General features: G+C 41.1%; 1 protein-coding gene across 1 annotated transcript; it reads right to left on the minus strand.

Moving 5' to 3' along the window:
• Positions 1 to 1,966: 1,966 nt before the first annotated feature.
• LOC127416755 (uncharacterized) lies at positions 1,967 to 8,045 on the minus strand. Its single transcript, XM_051656295.1, has 10 exons — positions 7,916 to 8,045; positions 6,940 to 7,080; positions 6,704 to 6,852; positions 6,406 to 6,542; positions 6,199 to 6,292; positions 5,958 to 6,057; positions 5,496 to 5,749; positions 5,196 to 5,379; positions 4,904 to 5,025; positions 1,967 to 4,828 (listed from the first exon to the last, which is right to left on the minus strand). The coding sequence occupies exons 1-10, from the start codon at positions 8,034 to 8,036 to the stop codon at positions 4,511 to 4,513; spliced, it is 1,620 nt and encodes a 539-aa protein (XP_051512255.1). The 5' UTR covers positions 8,037 to 8,045; the 3' UTR covers positions 1,967 to 4,510.
• Positions 8,046 to 22,772: the final 14,727 nt, after the last annotated feature.

Genomic DNA, 22,772 nt, shown 5'->3' on the forward strand with positions numbered 1-22,772 from the left:
TCTAGACTAAAGACTTATCTATTCAGCCAGGTATACACCTAATTTACCCCTCAATTCATAGTTATGCTGCTATAGTTAGGCAGGAACTGAAAGGACTTCTCTTATTCTCTTATTCTTTAATCCTGCTTTAAAGTGAATGGCATCTACACTAATCTTATTCTATTTATTTTCCAGTATAAACCTTAGGGTTATATCCAGATTATGTTACCAGAGTCAGCCAGATCCATCTCCGATCCTGCCTGATGTCCGACCCCCACTGTGTCGCTGAGTGATGATGACCAGCTGCAGCATGTGCCAGCCAGACTTCACTTCAGTCTATTAAGACGGACTTCACAGAGGATGAATTGATGTAAACTCAAAGAGTTCAGGATGGAGTTCACCAAAATTACCTGCCATAAGCTTCCAGCCGGACTGCGATGCACCTCACTGAATATCAACTTGGTCTGACCTATATAGACTGACCTATATCAACTTGGTCAAAGGAGGGACAGCACTATCTTAAACTAAATAGAAAATGAATTAACCCTTAACAAAAGCCTTCATCAGCCAAAATCAAAGGACAATGCATCTACATGTATTTTCTCAGATAATTCAGGATGACTTCAAGGACTTTAACACTAAAAATTATAGTTTGAGACTTACAGACATGAGACCCTTCTGACTGATCCCATAACTACACCATCTGACTGCATTCTAATTGTGTATTTGTGTAAACCTAGCAAAACCTATGCATTTTCAAATTAAAACATATTAATGTGGATTGGCCTTACACAGTTCAAAACCTACTGCACAACAGGAATGACCCAATAATTCATTACTTAATGAAACCTGCTGAGAGTTTATAATTACTCTGAAACATTTTAAATGGAACAAAAACAAAATGAATAAGCCATGGGCCTGGAAAATCGTAAACATGTTAAGTGTGGCAGTCTTAGAAATGACAGGTAAAAATTACGTACGCTGTTGTAAATGGTTCTCTCATGTCTGTAAGTCTCAAACGCCGCCCTCTCACAGGGATCAATACGAGGAAGGAACCACAGGGAACAAATGAAATACCGAGCAGCGGGGGTGAAGCTTCAGCTGCTGTGGTGATCGATATATGTATCAGTGGCTCTGAATTGCAGGCAGACATCAAAGAGAAGGCTCGGTGGGGCGCCCCTTGTCCCAGCAAAGCAAGCATCTGACGTTCAATCTCCTGCAAGCTGGGAGAACCTATGAAGAACTATGAGGAACAGAAGTCCTGCCTCTTCTCTTCAGAAATGATGCTGTGTATGTAAGTTTTGCTTTATTTGATGTACTGTTTGTGTATTTCTTTGTGTCTGTGCACATGCTTTTGCAAGTGGAGCAGTGGGATATCACAGACACAAGGGCAAGTTTTGTTGGTTGCCTCATATGTTATTTGTCTCAGATCTGTGGAAATCTAAAATCTTATTCCTCACTCTTTGTCAATGCAGTCAAAGCTGGACAATAATGTGGATTTCTACACAGTAAATTTTGCAGTGTTAAATTAACTCTTTAAGAGTTAAATTTAACACTGGGTCCGAGTGTATTTGGTCCCACTCAGAATTGGTGATCAATTTACTCTTGTCATAGTGTTAAATTTTCAGAGTGAAATTAACTCTATTTTGAGTAAAAGATTAACACTGCTCAACACTGAACAGTGTTAGCACAGTTTAACACTAAGGTGAAATTAACTCTGTTTGGTGTTACCACAGTTTAACACTGAGGGTAAATGAACTCTTATTAGTGTTAACATTTCACTAATGTAGAGTTTATTTACAACTTTAATATTGAAAAACTCTCTCACTCAGAATAAAATTCTTAAAACCCATTTGGTGTTGCAACAGGTTAATAAGTGTCAGTATTTCTCTTTGTGGTCTAAGTACAATAAAACAATTACTCTTCTACACTGTCAAATGAACTCTTGAAACACGTTTTCAAAACAAAGAAAACAACTTCAACAATGTCACATATAAAACATTTATTAAAACAAGAGTCAGGCTCAGGAAACACTCAAATACACAAAAATACATCACGTCTGCATTAAATGGCAATATGGCACTACATGCAGTGCAGAATCTGTTGTACCATATTTCATCTGAAGATCAAATGGTTTGAAATAACACAGCTCATTAACATTCACTACCTTAAAAACTCTGTCTGGATGCAGTTTGACTGTAAAAGCATAGTAATGGTCATCAAAACATACAGTTTCCATCAGTGATCCACACAACAGCACATTTTCATCTTTCACAGCAATAGTCTGGATCTTACAAAACACTGGCATGTCACATGCTACTTCTGTACAGATAATAAATTCAGGGCGATACTCTGTGCCATGGTGTTTGATCCACTTAACAGAATAGACAACGTCTGACATTACCACTCCTAGTTTGGCAGCAATTTCTTGGCCACCTTTAAGTTCACTGAGTTCTATCATCTTCCCTGGGCCAAGAGACGATCTGTACTGGCTAAAAGACTCCCAGTGCATTGCAGTACAAAATTGGTGCTTTCTGGCTAGTGTTTTGGTGATGTTTTTGAAACTTTTTAACTGCGTTTTAAAGAATTTGTGTTTAGCTTCATAATGCATACACCACATGTGCAGAATTGGTCCAATTTTTCTAATACACTGTGGGTAATGAATCATTATGTGATGCTTTGGCAAAAGACTTCTTTCAGGAAATAATTTTTTGAATAGCTGGTGATGTTCAATTATTATATGTTTAAGATAAATGGTCATGCCTTCTGTTAAGACTGGTGAAAATACGATGTTGACAATCTGCAAAAGTAAAATCAAAAGATGCCACTGTTTATCATCTCTTTGCACTAAATCACCAAATAATAGGGGCATGTTGCGCAACAAGCACCAAGATTGGATGGCATTTAAACCCAAATCATTGCTTCCATCAAACAATTTGACCCTTGGAGGACGGTTCCTCTGCTGATTATAACCATAGTCAAAAGCATGTACCCTACCAGCAAGATCATCAGTGCTCAGAAAATTATTTTGAATGTACTGCAGAACAAGTTTTACCTCTAGCTGAGCAACTCCTTCTAGAATGTCGTGCATTATATCCACAGCGAAATTGTTGGCTGTGTTGAAATACTTGAGTGAATTTAACAAACACGTCCGTTTGACACCATAAACATGTGGTGGTGTAGAATCAGCTTGTAAAGTTTCACAGTGCAGAGCATGCATCTCAGTTGTTCTTAGTACAACCTCAGGGTTATCTTCACAGAACACAGACTGAAAGTGATGTTTCTCAAGAAGGCAGAAACGACAGCAATATCGAGCCCCAAATGACTCAAGAAACCCAAACAAGCTGTGCAAGCCAAGATTATCCCCAGTGACTTGAATAACTGTACCCCTAATACAACTTCCAGACACTGGATTCTTAACCCCTTCAATCTCAAGCACTTTCAAATAATTTACTAGAGGCTCAAGTATAGAATTAAAACCATAGCGCCTAATATCCTGTGCATGAAAGAGGGCACATAAATGAATATTCACCAATGAGGAGTTGAAAACTGGGGGGAAATTCCTTAATGTAAAATAGATTGCACCTAATTTGTGTATACCTTTTTTGGAACCCAAAGGATTAGCGGTCTCAAAATCATCATAAAATAACTGAATTTGTAAGGCATCATTTTCTGTATAAAATAAGGGATTACTTTTAAAATATGCTGCATCACTTAGATCAACATAAATGCCTTCCTTTGGAACATGCCGGGGTTTAAACAAATCAATAAGTAGCGGATTTTGTAAAATTGCCTTTAGTGTTTCTAAAATGGGAATATAAGCAAATTTATCAGTTACAACAACTTGATCAAACGAACCTGTGGTTTTATTTCTCCTGCTGTCAAATCTGGTGCCAAGCACTATTTCGGTTGGTTCAACAATTCCCCATTTTTTCCGTAAATAGTCTCTTTCGTTTGGCTTCAGAATTTAACATAGTAAATGGATTTTCCAAGTTTTGAAATGAATTTTCTATCTTTCTTTTAGTAGTTGTGTCCTGTGGAGACAGACAGAGCAAAGCTGCATCCTGGGCCTGACTATGAATCTCAAAAACCATTTCTTCCATAGATGAAACAAAACCATTTATAGCAGACTGACTTAAACCAGCAACTTTAAGTTGTGCAACAGCAGATGCACACATATCGAAAGTGCTCTTATTTGACTTTAACAATTCAGATATTGTGGCCATCTCTCCGGCACTTCCCATCTGATCAAGTATTTCAGCATTATTTTGTCCATCTGCCTTGGCGGTCTCATGGCCATCAATGGTGTCAAAATTCTGCTCACTCTCAGCATGTTTTGTGTGCAGATGTTTCCGAAAACCTGAAAAAGTACCAAACACAGAACCACAACCAGCCTCTATGCACTTAAGGTGAAGATTCTTTCCAGGAACAAAACCATGAACTAATCTGAAGTGCCTAAGAAGCATTTTTGAACCATTTAACTCTGCCTGACAAACAAAACACTTCATGAGGACAGAAAATCTTAAGGGACCTAGCAAAGCAACCTTGCTCTGACCTCAGCAACACGAGGGCTCTCTTTCACTTTGCCAACATCTATGTTGTATACAGTAGTCTGAATGAAAGTGTACATGTTGTGTAGCATAGTATTGTAAGATGTGCCAAAAACAAAGTGTGCCTTAAACAGTTCGTCAAAGGCACCAAGAGAAGAGGTTGACTTGCATGGAATGGCATGCTGATCAAGAACGATGAAGTACTGGTGAACTGAATTCTTCTGAGGTCCCACTGCCAGGAGATAGGGCTGAGCACTAGCAGTGATGTCTCGAAGATGCTCCTCAATGTTTGTTCCACTCTGAGAAGACAAAGCAAAGACCATCACTGATATGTTAAACAACAGAAAACTACAACGAAAAAAACAAAAACAAACCTTCTTAAAGACAACAAGATGTTTCTCTGCTTGAGACACCTTTCCTGGTCTCTTTCGGCCTTGGGCAGAAGGTGGGATCAGATGCAACAGCAGTAGTATAGAAGAGAGGTCAGAGTCCCAAGCTGTTTAGACAGTATGTGTTAGGAAAACTTCAATAATGAAAACTGAAACTAAAGAATAAATAATACGAAAAAAAATGATTGGGAACTAAATATTTAAACCTTATGCACCTTAAAATATTACACAAACATTACTAAAAATAGTAATATAAAATTAATCTGAAACATCTTACCAAAATTAACACCTTCTTCTGGGTGATCAGGAAATTGAGCTGCTAGCAGGAGTTCTTCTAAATCACTGGTGGTTGGAAGCTTTTTGGACTGCTGAATCACTTTTTTCTTGAATGCAGTCGTCCATTTCTCCAGTAGCTTGCCTGACACTCCTTCTCCAAACATCAGAACAAAGTCTTGCTCAATCTAAGAAGAGGAATCATTATTAAATATAAACCCCTGCAAGCATTGAACAAACTTATTTTTAGACAACAGCAATGCATTTTTTTAAATCCTTAAGAATATGATCATAAACACTTTACCAAGCCTTTAACGTCTTTGAAACGTGGAAAGACTGTCAATATATCGCTTGACTGCATAGGGTCAAGAACCATGTTGTGGCGATAGTCAAATGTCAATTTCATCTTCTTCTTGACTGTGTCCTCATCAGCAGAATGTTTCATGAATGCAATTGATTCCTTGCATTCATCCTCACTCAAGACAATCTCTGGAGTAAACTCTGACTCCCGTCTTACAGTTGGTCCACCAGACATCCCCTCTGAAGATGCTCCTTGTCCTGATGAATAAAGCATATGAGCTTAAAATCTGCTTAGAGAATGCCATGCAGTTAATACTGAAAAAAAAGGAGGCTCATCTTTTTACAAATAAAAATGCCACAATTAAGGCAACTCTGTAGCAACAAAACTGCTCTGAAATAAGGCACAATGAGCTATGAAAAAAAAAATTCAACAAATGAGAGGCAATTTCTGAATTTCATTCTGTACCTTCAAATGATGCTCGTCGTTCTTTAGCCAAGCCTCTCTGTATAGTTTTGATTCTCCATGCCAAGTACCCAGTGCCACTCTCACAATCATAGTAATGCTCCTTAGAAAGATAAAAATCCACAAAGAGTAAAAAAAGTCTTACAATTCAAGAGCAAAATCCACCACCTATATTATGGGTGTGTGATCAGAATTTAAGACAGGTCAACAGAGAAATAATATTCAAAAACAGTGTGATACTTACATAGCCATTTTTGGAGAAGGGGTCACTGAGGTAAGGGAACAAAGCCACAATTCCTCTGGCGTATTTTTGTTTAACCTGCCGTGGTGGTGATGTACTGTATAATAAAAAATAAAAAAACACATATCTTTAGTCCCGGTTCAAAAAAAAACAAAAGATGCTAGAACTACAGTGAGAGATCATATATACACCAGTTGATATGCAGATTACCCGTTCTTTTCTGTCATGTCAGCTGCCAGGATGTTCACCATTTTCCTTCTCGTTTCATCCCCCAAAGTCTTAGTTCGGTTGTATTCATTTATTACACGCTCCCCACCAGGTTTCTGGACAAGAATGGATTCCACCAACTTCATAAAAATTAAAAAAAATTTAAAAAATAATAACATAAAAACAAAACAAAGCATAAATATGGCATTTTAAGAACAAAGTATTACCTTAATTTAAAAAAAAATTTTTTAAGATGGATGAATTTCAAGTCTTTCCCCCCCAAAAAATATTTGATGCTCACCTTTTTAGCTTCATAATCTAGCCTCATTCTTTTACTTGAAGAGCTTTCTTCAATAATCACTGTGTCCTGTGAGTCAGTGGAGTCAATAGATGAAGACAGGGACTGATTTAACTGCACAGGAGAGGCTTGTGGAGAGGCAGATTCCAAGTCTAATTCCATAAAGGGAAAAAATCTTCACAATCCTAAAAAATTAAGCACTAAGAAAATTTCTAGCAAGTAATGTAATAAATACAAACCTGCACCATGTTTTATGGTTAGAACTCCAACTGAGGGATCTTTAACTACATCCTCAAAAACATCATCATCCACCTCCGTCCCTGATTCATCAACAACCATCACATTCTCGGGTACAGTTAGGACACCAAACTTTAAAAAAGCTGGAAAAAGGTATGCAAATTAATGAGAAAAGGCATTACATATTAAAATGTTGATCAGTAACTTACTGCATTTGCTCTGATGTTCAGAGTTACCAGCATGTGATGGGGAATTTAGAAACATTTAGAAACTTTAGGGGCAAAACTAACTATTAATTTTAGGTAAAAGTTTTAGTAATTAGTCTTTCCTTGCTGTGATGGGGCATCCAAGACAGAGACAAGCACGACTCTTATTTTGAAATGTCTATGCTTTATTACTGCAGGCTGCTAAATCAAATGTAGAGGGAGATAAAATATGCATTCTTACAACACTGTGACGTAAACATTGTCATAACTGATCAGCATTAGTTCATAAGCAATCGATTTATTGATTGAGAACTAATTCAGAGCATGCTGCGGCAGCATGTCGAACGCACAACAGCGCCGCGTTCAGGCTTTTAAACGTTAAGCGCTCACATATAAGTAATGATATCAAATAGCCTTTTAGTTTATTAATCACATTAGGCAGTATCGCGATTTATGGTTTATCTTTCCATTCCCAAAATATAAGACGCCTTAAAATCACTATTAAGACGCGTGTTATGCCATTTAATGATCTTACATTTAAGAAAATTGATCGCAGGGATTTTTTTATTCATACCGATGCTCCAAAATAAATTTTACAGTTCCAACACATCTATTTTCTGTCACAAATGCAAGTGAAACGCTCACACTGTCGAGCCCTGAATATATATTATTCTCAAATAAAATGACCAAACAACAAACAAGTAATGGAAATATGATTTTTAAACCCAAAATAATATAATAAAAGTTAAAAAGTATAGTATGTTTTTCTTACCAGCAGACAAAAACTCCTTCAGGCTCAGCTCGGTTATTTTAACAAATTTTTGAGCATCCCCAAGTTTCACCTTAACCAGCATGTCCTGTAATAGGCCTAGGTGACGGAGTTTTGCACACATGACAGTAGAAACAGGTTAGGTACCGAAATTGTTGAAATAGTTTGCATAGTCATCACTTTTAACTAAGAGTTTTGAACATTGCCATTTCTACTGTTTAATGCAAAAACTTAGCCGCTATAACTGTTAATGCTCCATTGTGACGTTGGATTATTCAACGTTTATAAATAAAAATATACAAATTAACAGGATATAACAAAGCTAACTACAACAGAAATACAAATTAAACACGATCATTGACATCATTTAAGATTTATTACCACACTGTGAAGAAAAAAAATTCTCCACCATACTGAGAAGTTGCCAATTCTATTCGGAGTTTGACCCCACCAAATTACACAAAGTTCATCAAACTACACCCTATGCCGTAATATTAGCACATTTATTCACATAAAATTGAAAAATGATGTTTTAATACGTTATTTAAAAGAGCTTACCTTTTGGTGCGCGGAGAAAGAAAATGGCGGTGGAGACGACGACGAGAAACGTCTGTTCAGATCCTTGACGTTAGCGTGAGGGGCGGAGCTTAACAGAGTAAAGTTAACGAGGCAGAATTTAACTCTGATAATTTTCACCAACACTAGAGGGGATCTTTCACTATTTGTTGTTAAGTTAACTCCTTAAGAGTAAATGTAGAATAACACTGCTTATTTAACACTGCCAATTTTACTGTGTATACTGCCTCTCAAAGCTAAATTCCAGTAACTACATATTTGTCAAAATTGAATTGGACTGTGGCAAAAATTTGCAAAATGATATTAAGTGGTTCCTTACATGTGTAGGGCTTTACTGGTTGTTTAGATCAGTGTTACTATCAGAAATAATTGATAATTGTTATTTAGTTATTAATTAATATTTAAATTAATTAATTGAATCTAACTCATTAAAACCTCATATGGGGCTCCAGTAAATGTAGTGCGCTACGTTTAGGAGCGGGTTTGGTTATTAGCAATAATTAATAATAATTATTAATTATTAAAATCAATAGAACATTGATGAGAATCAATGTTAGCTTTTTCTAATCCTTTAAATCAACAATTATCAAAGATAATCATTAATTGTTAACATCGATGAAACATTAATTAAAATTAACACTAGCTTATTGATCATTCAAATTCAACAATCATCAAAGATAATTATCAATTATTAAAAATCAATAGAATATTAATTAGGATTAATATTGACTTGGCACCACCCTGGAACCAGGGACTAATAACCAGATAGTATAACAGTCTCAATATTAGATTGTTTTCTTAGGAAAATCGACATCCGAAGAATATCGATTTTCGGAGAAAAAAAAACAATGAATGAAGGCTTGAATCCGAGCACTGACATCCCGTCAGCATGACACAGGTGTATGCAAAACAAACCAAAACACTTCTCTTTGAAGTATAACAAAGTTTATTTATGCAGTAATATCAATTAATAATTAATACAATGCAGTCAATAAACTTCTGACATACAACTACAAACTAAACAGTGATATGATTAGATATGGAAATCAAAATAATCCTATAACACATGAGGGTGTGTGTGTGTGAGAGAGTGAGTGTGTGTGTGTGTGTGTGTGTGTGTGTGTGAGGAGGGACACGCGAGACTTCCGGCCAGAGACGATGGCCGCGAATGTGGGCGGAGAGAAACTAGTCAATGGCATCTACCAGTTACTGCGTGTATCCGCTTGTACAATAGCTTAGGGACAAAGCTGAGCTTTATCACAAAGCTATCTACTAGCCAAAAATGTGCGCGAGAATGTTTGTGAGGGGTCGCGTGTGTGTGCGGTTAGTACGAGAGAGAGAGAGAATTAAGTGACGGCCCCAAAGCTGGTTTTGCGATCGTGGGAGAGAAAGCAGCTGTTAGTTTATCACTCAGAGACGAGGTGGACGGCTCATAAACCGTTCTGTGGTCTTTGATTCTTTAATGGATAAACTCAGTTTGCCGGTCTCACTCATCATTTTCACCAGGTCACACAGGAAGTTTCCACATGCAATCTATTTCAAGGCCGCCAAATAGGTGTTCCGTGGACAGTCATTTTTTGCTAATTATAAGTTCTTCAAAGTTGTAAGTTACATAAATGAATTTATAGGAGTGCCCTGAGTGTTATACATGATGCTTGATTGATAATATTACATGCAAATGGCAAGAAAAGCCATAAACATGATTGTCCACAGACAACCTATTTACTGCACTACAAATAAATTGCATGTGGGAACTTCCTGTCTTTTTGCTCAGTCATGCAGGAAGTGCCCACATACAATTTATTTTAATGGTGTCAAATACATGGTTTGTGGACAGTCATTTTTTTGTAGCTAATTATACATTTTAAAGAGTTGTAAGTTACATACATGGATTTATAGGAGTGTCCTGAGTGCCATACATGATGTTTTATTGATAATATGTAATATAAATGATAATAAAGTAATATAAATAAAAAGTGTGGCAATTTTTCCTAAAAAAAACAAAACTCGAAGTCCAAAAGGAAGGTCCCATCTGCAGTTTATTTAATGGATGCAAATACATGGTTCATGGACAGTCATTTTTTAAGCAATTTATACACATTTACGAGTTATAAATTGCATAGATATGTTACATTTAGTATATTGTGTCCTGAACAGCTGGTTTCATGAATATTATCACATACAAATACTAATAAATGTCCTAAAACATGATTGTCCACAGACCACCTATTTGTCGCCCATAAAACAGATTGTATCTGGGATGATCCCATGTTCAATATGTGACAAGGTCCATAATCAATTTATGACACAAAATCACATTTAGGTGACTCTGACTCCCCATGAACAACATACACCTTTCAAAACCTCAAAATTCAACTGTCCACTAACCACCTAAAATTTTGAATGGCATAGATTGTATGAGGGATCTCAATTACTCCAGACTGGGACAACATAGACACTTAAAACCTGTACTTCTGTGCTCATTCCAGCCTCTTCTCTCTATGTTGTGAATTTCGAGAGGATCAGAGAAAGTTGAAAAATTGTTTACACTAAATTTTTTCCTTTCTACAATCTTCTTGAAAATAACATCATAGATAGAGGAGACTGAGATGAGCACATTATTATAGGCTACAGCTTTGAAAGTCTTCCCAAAGCTGAGATATGCAGATCCCACATACAATTTATCCTGTTCAAAATTGTAGGTGGTTCATGGACAGTAGAATCTTGAGGTTTTGAAGGGTGTATGTTGTTCAGGGGGTGTCACCTAAATATGATATTTAGTGAATTTCTGCATCCCACACATTAAAAAACAGATGCCCACCAAGTGACTATTTCAGGCAATGCAAATAATTTGCATGTGGGCACTTCTGTCTTTTTGCTTAGTCTTGTAGGAATTGCTCACGTACAACTTATTTTAATGGACACAAATACATGGTCCGTGGACAGTCATTTCTATGCATATTATACACATTTATGAGTTATAAATTGCATAGATATGTTACATTTTGTATCTACCTCATTTGCAACTGCACTTTACCTTCATCTATTTTTTTTAATATATATTACTATTGCACTTCTGGCTGGATGCTAACTGCATTTTATTGGCTTTGTACTTGTACTGTGCACAATGACAATAAAGTTGAATCTAATCTAATCTGAAAAGAAAAACAGCTGTACAGCACTCAGCACATCCCCCCGGTGCTATTACACATAAATATTTTAACCTGGTCAAAGTGGACAAATAATTTGTCCTTGGACAGCCCCACCGCCTCCCGGACACACACACTGAGAGTCCTCAGACCAACAGTGAGGAAGTTTTTCAGTTTAGTGGGTAAATGGATAAATAGTTGTTTTGTGGTCAGCCCTGTCCCCTACCGGACACACTCCAGGGGTCCGTGATCCCCCAGGGACAAAGTCCTGTAATATAGTGGGAAGGTGGACAAATAGTATGTTCGTGGTCAGCCCCGCCCCCTCCCGGACACACCCCCGAGGTCCGTAGACCCCCAAGGACAAAGTCCTGTAATATAGTGGGTACATGGACAAATAGTGTGTTTGTGGTCAGCTCCACCCCCTTCTGGACATGTTCCCGCGGTCAGCCAATCAAAGGCTCGCTACTGTGGGCTCTTCCCCAAAATAGCTGGTAAGGGGCCGTTTAGTGGCTCCGTGAGACATGGGGGTGGTCCTTAGCCCCCTGAGGAGGAAGTGATGCAATATAGTGGGTATTTGGATGAATAGTGTTTTCTTCAATAGGTCAGCCTCCACCTTCCCCAAAAAAGAGCCCACCTGTGGTTTATTTGAATGGAGAGGGAGCCCGTTGCAATAAGCCTGCGGTGGGACATGGTGGCGCCACCCAGCATTCGGCTGCAGAACTGCAAGAAAAACAGTCAGTTTTTGACCGCTTGTAGCACACCTCTGGTCATCTCTGGGGGACCCACCGGTCGACGCGGAAACGTGCTGCGCATCAGCAAAAATCATCTAGGGGGCGTCGCACAGCGATCATGAACCAGTGTCCACAGAGCTACCGAATAAGTGCTCCAAAGACCTCTTGGCCTTACTGGTTCCCTACAGTAAGTGGAAGCCCAGATACCATACTTCCACCCCACACTTATTAGGGTTTGCTGTGAGTCCCACCCATTTCAACGACATCAGGACAGCCCTCAGATGCTGCAGGTGGTGCTGCCAATCATTACTGTAAATTATGTTATCTAGATAGGCAATGGCATTAGTGGTGTGTAGTCTGAATATTCTGTCCATGAGCCACTGACATGTAGCCAGGGCCCCGAACAAACTGAAAGGAAGGGTGACAAATTGGTGTAAACTCAATGGTGTGGCAAATGCCATTTTTTCACGGAACATGGGAGTTAAGGGGATCTGCCAATATTCCTTTGTCAAATCCAGTGTAGAATAAAAGCGAGCCCCACCTAACTGATCGAGCAGCTCATCAATACAAGGCATTGGGTATGCATCAAATTTGGACACTGCGTTGACTTTTCTATAATCCACACAGAACCAGACCGAGCCAGCACCACCAGGCTGGCCCAGTCATTTTGGGATTCTTCTATTACCCCCATATCTAGCATGGCCTTTAATTCTTCCCGAACCACTTTTTTTGTTTTTGTTTGCGTAATCGGTAGGGATGACTGTGTACCACTACCCCTGGGTTTGTTTCAATATGGTGCTCTATGAGATTCGTACGACCTGGAAGAGGTGAGAACACATCCGAGAATTCTCCTTGCAATCTGGCAACCTCCATGAATTTTGACAGTGAGAGGTGATCTCCGCATGTGAACGGGGTGACTCGATCAGTGTCTTTTAATTTCACCTCCGGCCCGAGCTCCTCCCTCTCCGGTACCACCATCGCCAAAGTCACGGGAACTGCATCTCTCCATGATTTTAGGAGACTGAGGTGGTAACTTTGACATGCTTCGCCTCTATCCGTTTGTTTAACCTCATAATTAATCTCCCTGACTTGCCGTGTGACATCAAAGGGCCCTTGCCACTTTGCAAATAATTTAGAGCATCTCATCACATCTCCCTGTGTAAATTCCCATAGTCACGCTCCCCTGTTATACAGCCGGGACTGACGTTCTTTAGCCTGTAGAAAATTTTCCTGTGATAGCTATCCTAATGTGTGGAGTTTTGCTCTCAGTTCAAGAACCTATTGAATTTCATTTTTTCTTTTTAAAGTTCTCCTCCAAATTTTCCCTCATGACATCTAAGACGCCACGAGGCTTATGACCGTATAATAATTTGAATGGGGAAAATCCCGTGGAGGCTTGTGGGACCTCTCACACTGCGAATGACAGGGGTTTGAGCCACTTATCCCAATTCCGAGTATCTTCGTGCACAAACTTATAAATCATGTTTTTCAGGGTCTGATTAAACCGTTCAACCAAGCCGTCTGTTTGCGGGTGGTACACGCTTGTCCGAATCGATTTAATCCCCAATAATTCATACAGCTCGCGTAGTTTACGTGTTGGGCCTCATGTATTCAGATAGAAGACAAAGGCAGGCCTAACACAGTCGTAAAAACATAACTTAAGCCCCCACCTTCTAAGTCGTAAATCTTACTGATAAAAATCGCGCCAAAATCAAACAAAGGGAGTCCAAAACAGACTATAGATCCATGAAGCCTTGCCCTCTAAAGGATCGAGCTCTCAACTCCTATTGGATGAGGCACACAACAGAACATCCCTCAAACATGACATCATCAGGACTTCAAATAATTCTGAAATGCTTCCAAAGTGGCTTCCGGCGACTTCGTTCACCGAATACGGACGTAGCTTTTTGCTGCTCTCCGGTGTAACCTCGTGGCATAAGGAAGTAATGTCCGACTTGAAACTGTGGCCATACAATCTCCATCTCGCTGGACGAGTTGAGATTACTCTGTGTTCAACCGAACACTCTAACAAATCCGAAGGAGACCGCCGAGCATCCGTTGGCCTACAGAAGTGAAGAGATTAAAGATTTCTCTTCCATCTTCAATCAAGTCGACATTTCTGAGTTCTCCGCCAGCCCGCCGAGAATCAACAGCCGTACCGCCCTCTGAGAATCAACAGCCGTACCGGCCGCCGACAGCGCGAGGAAACGTCTTCTCGTCATCACCCGAGCCTCAAGGAACCGGGTCAAAGTTAAAGGACGGAGGAAAACACATTCTACCTGTGTCCTCATGCGATTCAAGTAAGAGGTTACGTCTGGGCAGAGATAGAATATTATAGTGTGTTATTCTTGTGTTTCAAGGTTTTTGCTTGTACAGTTTACGGACCGCCATGTCCGCTCATTATTAATACTCAGGGTATTAATTATCACGAATTTGTTTTGCTGTATTGTAGTCCAACCAAATTGGACTGTTGTGCATTTTCGCCATCGCGGGTGAGACAGCAACTGAGTTCATCCATTAAAGAGTCAAATAACAAGGGACTTTTACGAGCCCCGCTCGTAAAACCGCGTCTCTGAGTGATGAACACGGCTGCTTTATCTCCAGCTATCACGAAATCAGCTTTCGGGCTGTCACTTAATCATCTCTCTCTCTCTCTCTCTCTCACTAACCACACTGACACACACACACACACACACACACACACACACTGTCACACACACACCTCATGTGTTATAGGATTATTTTTATTTCCATATCTAATCATATCACTGTTTAGTTTGTAGTTGTAAGTCGGAAGTTTATTGACTGCATTGTATTAATTATTAATTGATATTACTGCATAAATAAACTTTGTTTATATTACAAAGAGAAGTATTTTGGTTTGTTTTGCATACGCCTGTGTCATGCTGACGGGATGTCAGTGCTCGGATTCAAACCTTCATTCATTGTTTTTTTATTCGAAAATCGATATTCTTCAGATGTCGATTTTCCTAAGAAAACAATCTAATATTGAGACTGTTTTAATATTCGGTTATTAGTCCCTGATTTCAGGGTGGTGCCCCGTCAATGTTAATCCTTATTAATATTCTATTGATTTTTGATAATTGATAATTATCTTTGATTGAATTAGAATGATCAATAAGCTAGTGTTAATTTTAATGTTTCATCGATGTTAACAATTGATAAGTGTTGATTTTAAAGGATTAAAAAAAGCTAACATTGATTCTCATCAATGTTCTATTGATTTTAATAATTAATAATTATCTTTGATAATTATTAATTATTGCTAATAACCAAACTTGCTCCTAAACGTAGCACACTACATTTACTGGAGTCCTATATGAGGTTTTAATGAGTTAGATCCAATTAATTAATTTAAATATTGATTAATAACTACAGAAATAATTATTATTTCTGATAGTAACACTGATCTAAACAACCAGTAAAGCCCTACATACGTGACATGAAAGTAGTGCCTTGATCAGTGAGGATTTCTTTCAGAATCCCCACTCGGGAGATGATTCTGAAGAGTGCCTCCGCAACACTACATGCTGAGATGTTGCGCAGAGGCACTGCTTCCAGATATTGCATTGCATTGTCCACCAGAACTAACACAAAGTGATGCCGTCTGCTCTAATGGCCCGATGAGGTCCAGGCTAATTCTTTCGAAGGGGACCTCAATCAGAATGGCCGGCGGATTCACCAGCTGACATTCACGGCATGCCGCACACCACCTGCAAACATCCCCGTGAATGCCCGGCCAAAACAATATGGGCCATTAGACGGTTTAGTGTTAAGTGACCCACCATTGGATTATAATGTGCTGTCTGGAATAACATTTCTCGAAGACTCTTCAGTACTAACAATTGGGTTGTATCCTCCTTTGTCTGAGCATCCTGTGTCACTCAATACAACTGATTCTTAATAATTGAAAAAGACAGATATGTGATCGTGATATCTGGCTGGAAGCATTGACCATCAATCACTTTCACTTGATCAAAGGCATGCCTAAGGGCCTCGTCTCACGTTTGCTCCAGAGGGAAATCTCCTGCAGGAATCCTCTAAGGGCTGGGTAATCCGAGACTTGCCCTTCCGTCATTCTGATGCGGAGCTGATGTAGACGGCCCCAGCTCCACCTCCCCAGCCAGTGAATAGCACACAACACACTGAGACACTTTGTTACAGGACCCATCCACACAAATTTCCCTCAATAAAGCAGTAAATGCCAGCCAATTTGTACCCAAAATTAATGGATGGGTGAGGCGAGGACTAACTGCCACTTTGACACTATGCTTTTGTCCCTGAAACTGAATGACAGCCATCACTAACGAGTATTCTTGAATATCCCCATGCACACACCTCACCTTCACTCGCCTACCTGTATCCAAAGCCTCGGACTGAATCAAGCTTTGGTTAATGGTGGTTTGATTACAACCAGAATCCATCAAGGCTTGATATGTACCCCCTTTATATGCACAGGTATCCGGTATGCTCCTGCTCGATCAGGGGTAGCCCGTGATTCATCGGGGACCCGGACCAATGCCTCAACCTCCCTCATGGGGCATTGGTCCTGGAAATGCCCAGGACCCCCGCAACTCCAGCAGACCGCCCCAGACTTCACGTTCACACCCGGGGCAGCATATTCACCAGCCTGTGGGGGGGGAGAGGAGAGGGTTAGGGGAAGAAATTCCCTGCTTCTGGGGAACAGGAACAGGATGAGAAGAAGGGGAGGGGGAGGGAGGAGAGGAAGAAGGAGAGAGAGAAAGAGAGAAAAGGGCTCGCTGGCCCACGGATACACCGCTAGATGGTCCTCAGCCAACTGGATTGCCTCCTCCAACGATGCTGGATGGTTGCACTGGACCCATTCTGCCGTCCCCTTCGGCAGCCGGGAGAAGAACTGCTCCAGCATCATAAGGTTGATGACGTCATCAGCATTGCTCTTCTCCTCAGCCAGCATCAGGGAGCGGAACCACTGGCGGTGCTCTTCTGGACTGCGGCCGACCCGTTGCAGGATGGCTTTCTTCAAGTCCAGGAGGTTGGCGACCGGCAGTTGTTGTGCCGCAAGCTGGGCTTCCCCGGTCAGCAGCAGCAGGAGGTGAATAGCCCCCTCCTGGGGTAACAAGCTCTGCAAGACCTGCCGGTCCTCCTGTTGGGCCTGAAGGAGCATCTTGAAGTGTTGTTGCTGCTCCTTCTGCAGCTCCATGAGGGCCTGGTGTGGCCGTAGGCGGTGTCGGCGAGAGTTCTGAAGACTATTTCCAGCTGTGAGGACTCGATAGCAGCATATCCTTCCTCTTTCCTGGGTTTCGGCACCAGTGTGACAAGGTTCTTAACTCTCTTGACAAGGAGGAAGCGGGAGCCGGTTAAACAATCCACACAAGTTTATTTTGCACACTATTTTGCTGCAATGCACACTGTAATAGCTTTTCAGCACAGGTGCACACACAGCCAACTTCGTGTGTCGTTCTCTCTCTCCCCTCTCGGTCTGGACTGCCCCTTTTTATCCCTCTCCACTCTCACTGCAAAACACAAACAGCTGTTAGAGATAACAACTACAGGTGGGACTCCTTACTGCTCTCTTCTCCTGATCTCGCTCTCCATTCACAAATCGGTGCTCGACCACGGCCCCACCTCCACAGCGCTGTCACATCAGTGGCCGAGAGTGGTGCTAGAGATCCATCAACGAGGAGGCTATATGTGTTTAAGTGGTGTATTTTTGCTTCTTGGTGTACAGCGCAAAGTGAAAATCCAGTTCACTGCCCTATTGGTACAGTGCTGGAATTTTTGCAGGAGCGTTTTGGGGCCGGGATTGCCCCGGCAATACTTAAAATCTATGTTGCAGCTATAGCTATAAGTAGACATTCTCTTGTCTCTTGCTTTATGCGTGGGGTACGCAAGCTTAGACCTTTTCATCCTGTCCGCGTTCCTTTATGGGATTTATCTGTGATTTATCTGTTGTTTTAGAGGTGCTCTCGGGTGCTCCGTTTGAGCCCTTGAAAACAGTTACTGATAAGTTTTTGACTCAAGACGACACTGCTAGTGGCATTGGCATCATTTAAGAGAGTTGGTGATTTTCATGCTCTGTCGGTCAATCCTTTGTGTTTGGATTTTGCGCCAGGGTATTCAAAGTTTGTGTTAAGACTTCATTTGGGCTATTTGCCCAAGGTTATTTCTATGTCGTTTCGCTCGCAGACCATTCATTTTCAGGCTTTCTCTCCTCCGCCATTTGAGATGGAGGAGAATGAAAGGTTACATATGCTTTACCTGATTTGGATGCTGCGAGTTTATGTTGACCATACTAGCCAGTGGCATAAGTCAGAACAGTTGTTTGTGTGCTTTGGTGGCTGCAACAGAGGTGTTTCAGTGGCCAAGCAAAGACCTACTCATTGGCTTATTGATGCAATTTCGAGTGCTTACAAAGCACACAGTTTACCTTTGATTTGGGTATTCAAACCCATTCTACGAGGAGCATGGCATCTTCATGGGCTTTAGCTAAAGGTGTGTCCTTGGAGGAAATTTTTATGGTGGAAGGGTTATCTTCTCTGCATACATCTGTTAGATTTTACAATCTGGATGAGGGATTGACTCCTGCTTCCCAGGTTCTCTCTGTTGGAAAAGGAATACATTTATTTTTATTCAGACACTTTAACACGCTTGTGCACCACTATATGCTTGCCACATGGGCTTAGACAGTTGGCAGCTACTGTTCGCATGGCGTGAATGTATTTGTTTCCACAGCGATCTTACACAGCTCAAGTTCTCCGAAAGGGAACGTCTCGGTTACATACGTAAACTCAGTTCCCTGAGAGGAACGAGATGCTGCGTAGCTGGCCATACTCTCTAGCAGCTGCATAGGCTCATAACTTTTGCAGAAAATCTGACTCAATGGCGTGAAAGGGAGCACCTTTATGAAGCCCGTGATGTAGCTCCTTAGGGGGCATCACCTAAGCACCATCAGCCAATAAATTGGCATGATTCGATTAGGGCTTCAGCCCACATGACACTTGGACGGTGTCCCACAGCAATCAAACACAGCGTCTCATTCCCCTCAGGGAACCAAGGTTACGTACGTAACCGAGAAGTTAAATTTCCTCCCAAACAGATTTATTAAAGGGATAGTTCACCCAAAAATTTACATTTTCTCATTATTTATTCACCCTTATGATATCCCAGGTGTATATGACTTTATTTCTTCAGCAGAACACATTTGAGGAAAAATAGAAAAATAGCTCAGCTCAGTAGGTCCTTAAAATGCAAATGGATGGCAATCAGACCTTTGAAGCTCCAAAAATCACAGCTAATCAGCATAAACGTATCTATATGATTCCGGCGGTTAAATTAATCTAAAGAAACACGATCGGTTTTGGTGCGAAAAAGATCAATATTTAAGTACTTTTTAGCTATAAACCATTGCTTCCAGTAAGTTTTACGAGAGCACTGAGTTCACGCGGTTTCTTGTGTGATGTATTCGCATTGCCATGTTACAGACGTAATCCACATACTTCACTCAGATGAAACATCCAGGATAAGTACACAAATGCACTACTGTCAGTAAACAAAAGATATAAATACATATCTAAACCAAAACCAATGAAGCTTCTGTATAGCGTTCCTTCTAATCAGTTGTAAACAGTGCTGCTCTTCCGGGTGTGTCGCACGTGCCTCAGTTCTCGTTTGTCTCAAGTGCAAACGCAATAATGTCATACACGCATATCACTGCTGACCAGAAGCGATGCTTTATAGTTAAGAAGTTCATAAATATTGATCTTTTTTGCACCAAAAGTGATCATGTCACTTTATAAGACATTAATTTAACCGCTGGAGTTGTATGGATGATGTTTATGCTGACTGTCTGTGATTTTTGGAGCTTCAAAAGTCGGATCAACATCCACTTGCATTTAAGGACCTACTGAGCTGAGATATTTTTCTATTTTTATCCAAATGTGTCCTGCTGAAGAAAGAAAGTCATACACACCCAGGGTTGGGAGGGTTACTTTGAAATGTATTCCACTACAGATTACAGAATACATGCTGTAAAATTTATTTTGTAACATATTCTGTTAGATTACTCAAAGTCAGTAACGTATTCTAAATACTTTGGATTACTTCTTCAGCACTGGTAGATTTTTTCACTTGTTTTGACTATAAAAACTCTGCCAGTGCAGTAAGACAAAATTCACATGTTAAAAATACATTCTCTGAAAAACCTAAATATCTTATGCAGTGTTGTTTCTAAAACAAGATAAATCAAACTGACCTTGTTTTAAGGATTTTTACAGGAAAACAGTACAAAAATTATTATCAAGAATACGATTTTTGCCCTAATATCAAAGGTCTTACTAGAAAAAAAGTAATGATGATCTAACGCAAATTTTCTTGATAAAAAAATATGATCATGCCTGGTAACGTGCATGTAAAATGCCTAGAAATAGCATTTTAGCTTAGATTAAAGCTGACAATTTACACAAGGTTTATTTCTATTTCTTCTGCTCCAAACTTACGTCAAACTTACTTCTCTGTCTGCTGGTATGAATGTAACAGATCATAAGAAAGTGTTTCACCGCTGTTCAAATGCACTTTGGATCGCATCATTTATATGTATAAATGTTTTCCATCTGAAAGGATTAAATATTAAATGAAACAAATGACAATAAAATGCAAAGTAATTTCTTCAGTAATCAAAATACTTTTGGAATGTAACTGTATTCTAATTACTAATGATTTAATGACACACGGGCTCACCTGAAAAGGGGCATACCACGAGTACTGGGCCTGGTGTCGTTACTCCTCGGCCGAGTTCATCACCGAACAGTGCTTAAGAATTAAAGAGGTGTCCGTGGTTCACCGGATACGGGGAACTATTGTAGACAAAAAGGCGCACATTATCACCTTTGAAAAGGGGAAAGGCGCAATGCAAGCGGTACACCCAACGGGCCACCCGGTCTACCTGCTGTTACCGCGTAACACTCGGGTCGAAACCGGGTTTATCAGTAGGTTTTAAAACCTTGCAAAGGTATTGGGTGTAGCCCAACCCGCAGCTCTGCATATGTCTGCTAGAGAGGTCCCCCTTGCCAGTGCCCAGGAGGACGCAACACCTCTAGTGGAGTGTGCCCGGACTCCCAAGGGGCACGGCAAGGCCTATGATTGGTATGCAAGAGAAATGGCATCCACAATCCAATGGGCTAGCCTCTGCTTGAAGACAGCTTTCCCCTTCTGTTGTCCTCCAAAACAGACAAAGGGCTGCTCCTTGCGTCTAAAGCTCTGCGTGCGGTCCAGATAGATTCGCAGGGTGCGAACTGGACACAGCAATGACAAGACCGGGTCTTCATCCTCTGAAGGGAGCGCTTGCAGGTTCACCACCTGATCCCGAAAAGGAGTGGTGGGAACTTTGGGCATGTAACCGGGCCGGGGTCTCAAGATCACGTGAGAGTGTGCTGGCCAGAACTACAGGCATTCGCTGGTAACAGAGAGCGCCTGCAGGTCCCCCACCCTCTTGATGGAAGTGAGTGCCACCAGGAGGGCCGTCTTCAGAGACAAAGTACTGAGCTCGGCCAGCTCCAGGGGCTCAAAAAGGGCTCTCTGTAGGGCAGGTAGGACCACAGAGAGATCCCAAGAGGGAATCAGGCATGGTCTAGGAGGATTCAACCTCCTCGCACCCTTGAGGAACCTGTTGATCAGGTCGCGCTGTCGTGAGGGCCTCCCGTCCAGTGTGTCATGGTAAGCTGCTATGGCAGCCACATACATTTTCAGGGTAGAGGGAGGGTTCCTGAAGGAAAGACAGCACAGACCCGACGGCGCATCTCTGTGGGTCTTCCCGACGGGAAGAACACCAGTTCGCGAAGAGATGCAACTTCAAGGCATAAAGCCACCTCATAGAGGAGGCTCTGGCCTGAGTGATCATGCTTACCACCACTGGCGGAAGACCCACTAGGTCTTCCGTGTCCCATCCAGGAGCCAGACGTGGAGATTCCAGAGGTCCGGCCACAGGTGCTGGAACATTCCCTGCCCCTGAGTGAGAAGGTCCTGCCTCAGGAGAATGTGCCAGGTAGGTGCTATTTCCAGGAGCATCAGATCCGAGAACCAAGTCTGGTTGGGCCAGTACGGCACAACGAACAGGACTTGCTGCTCGTCCTCCCTGACTTTGCACAGAGTCTGTGCAATGAGGCTCACTGGAGGAGACATATACTTGAGCAGCCCCCGAGGCCAGCCAAGGCACCCGTGCCGAGGGGAGCCTCAGACAGGGAGTACCAAAGGGGGCAGTGAGAGAACTTTTGGGAGGCGAACAGGTCTACCTGCACCTCCCCGAATCTCTCCCAAATCAGCTGGACTATGTGGGGGTGGAGTCTCCACTCCCCACAGAGCATTACCTGCCATGAGAGTGTGTCTGCTGCATGGTCGAGGATGCCT

The sequence above is a fragment of the Myxocyprinus asiaticus genome, chromosome 26, assembly GCF_019703515.2.
Source record: "Myxocyprinus asiaticus isolate MX2 ecotype Aquarium Trade chromosome 26, UBuf_Myxa_2, whole genome shotgun sequence".
Classification (NCBI taxonomy): domain Eukaryota; kingdom Metazoa; phylum Chordata; class Actinopteri; order Cypriniformes; family Catostomidae; genus Myxocyprinus; species Myxocyprinus asiaticus.

Excerpts from the sequence above, each read along its gene's own strand:
- LOC127416755 (XM_051656295.1), bottom strand. The coding sequence starts at position 8,036 with ATGTGTGCAAAACTCCGTCACCTAGGCCTATTACAGGACATGCTGGTT. Across the intron at positions 6,853-6,939 it reads AACCATAAAACATGGTGCAG|ACTTGGAATCTGCCTCTCCA; the intron begins GTTTGTATTTAT and ends TTATGGAATTAG. Across the intron at positions 6,293-6,405 it reads GACATGACAGAAAAGAACGG|TACATCACCACCACGGCAGG; the intron begins GTAATCTGCATA and ends TTTATTATACAG.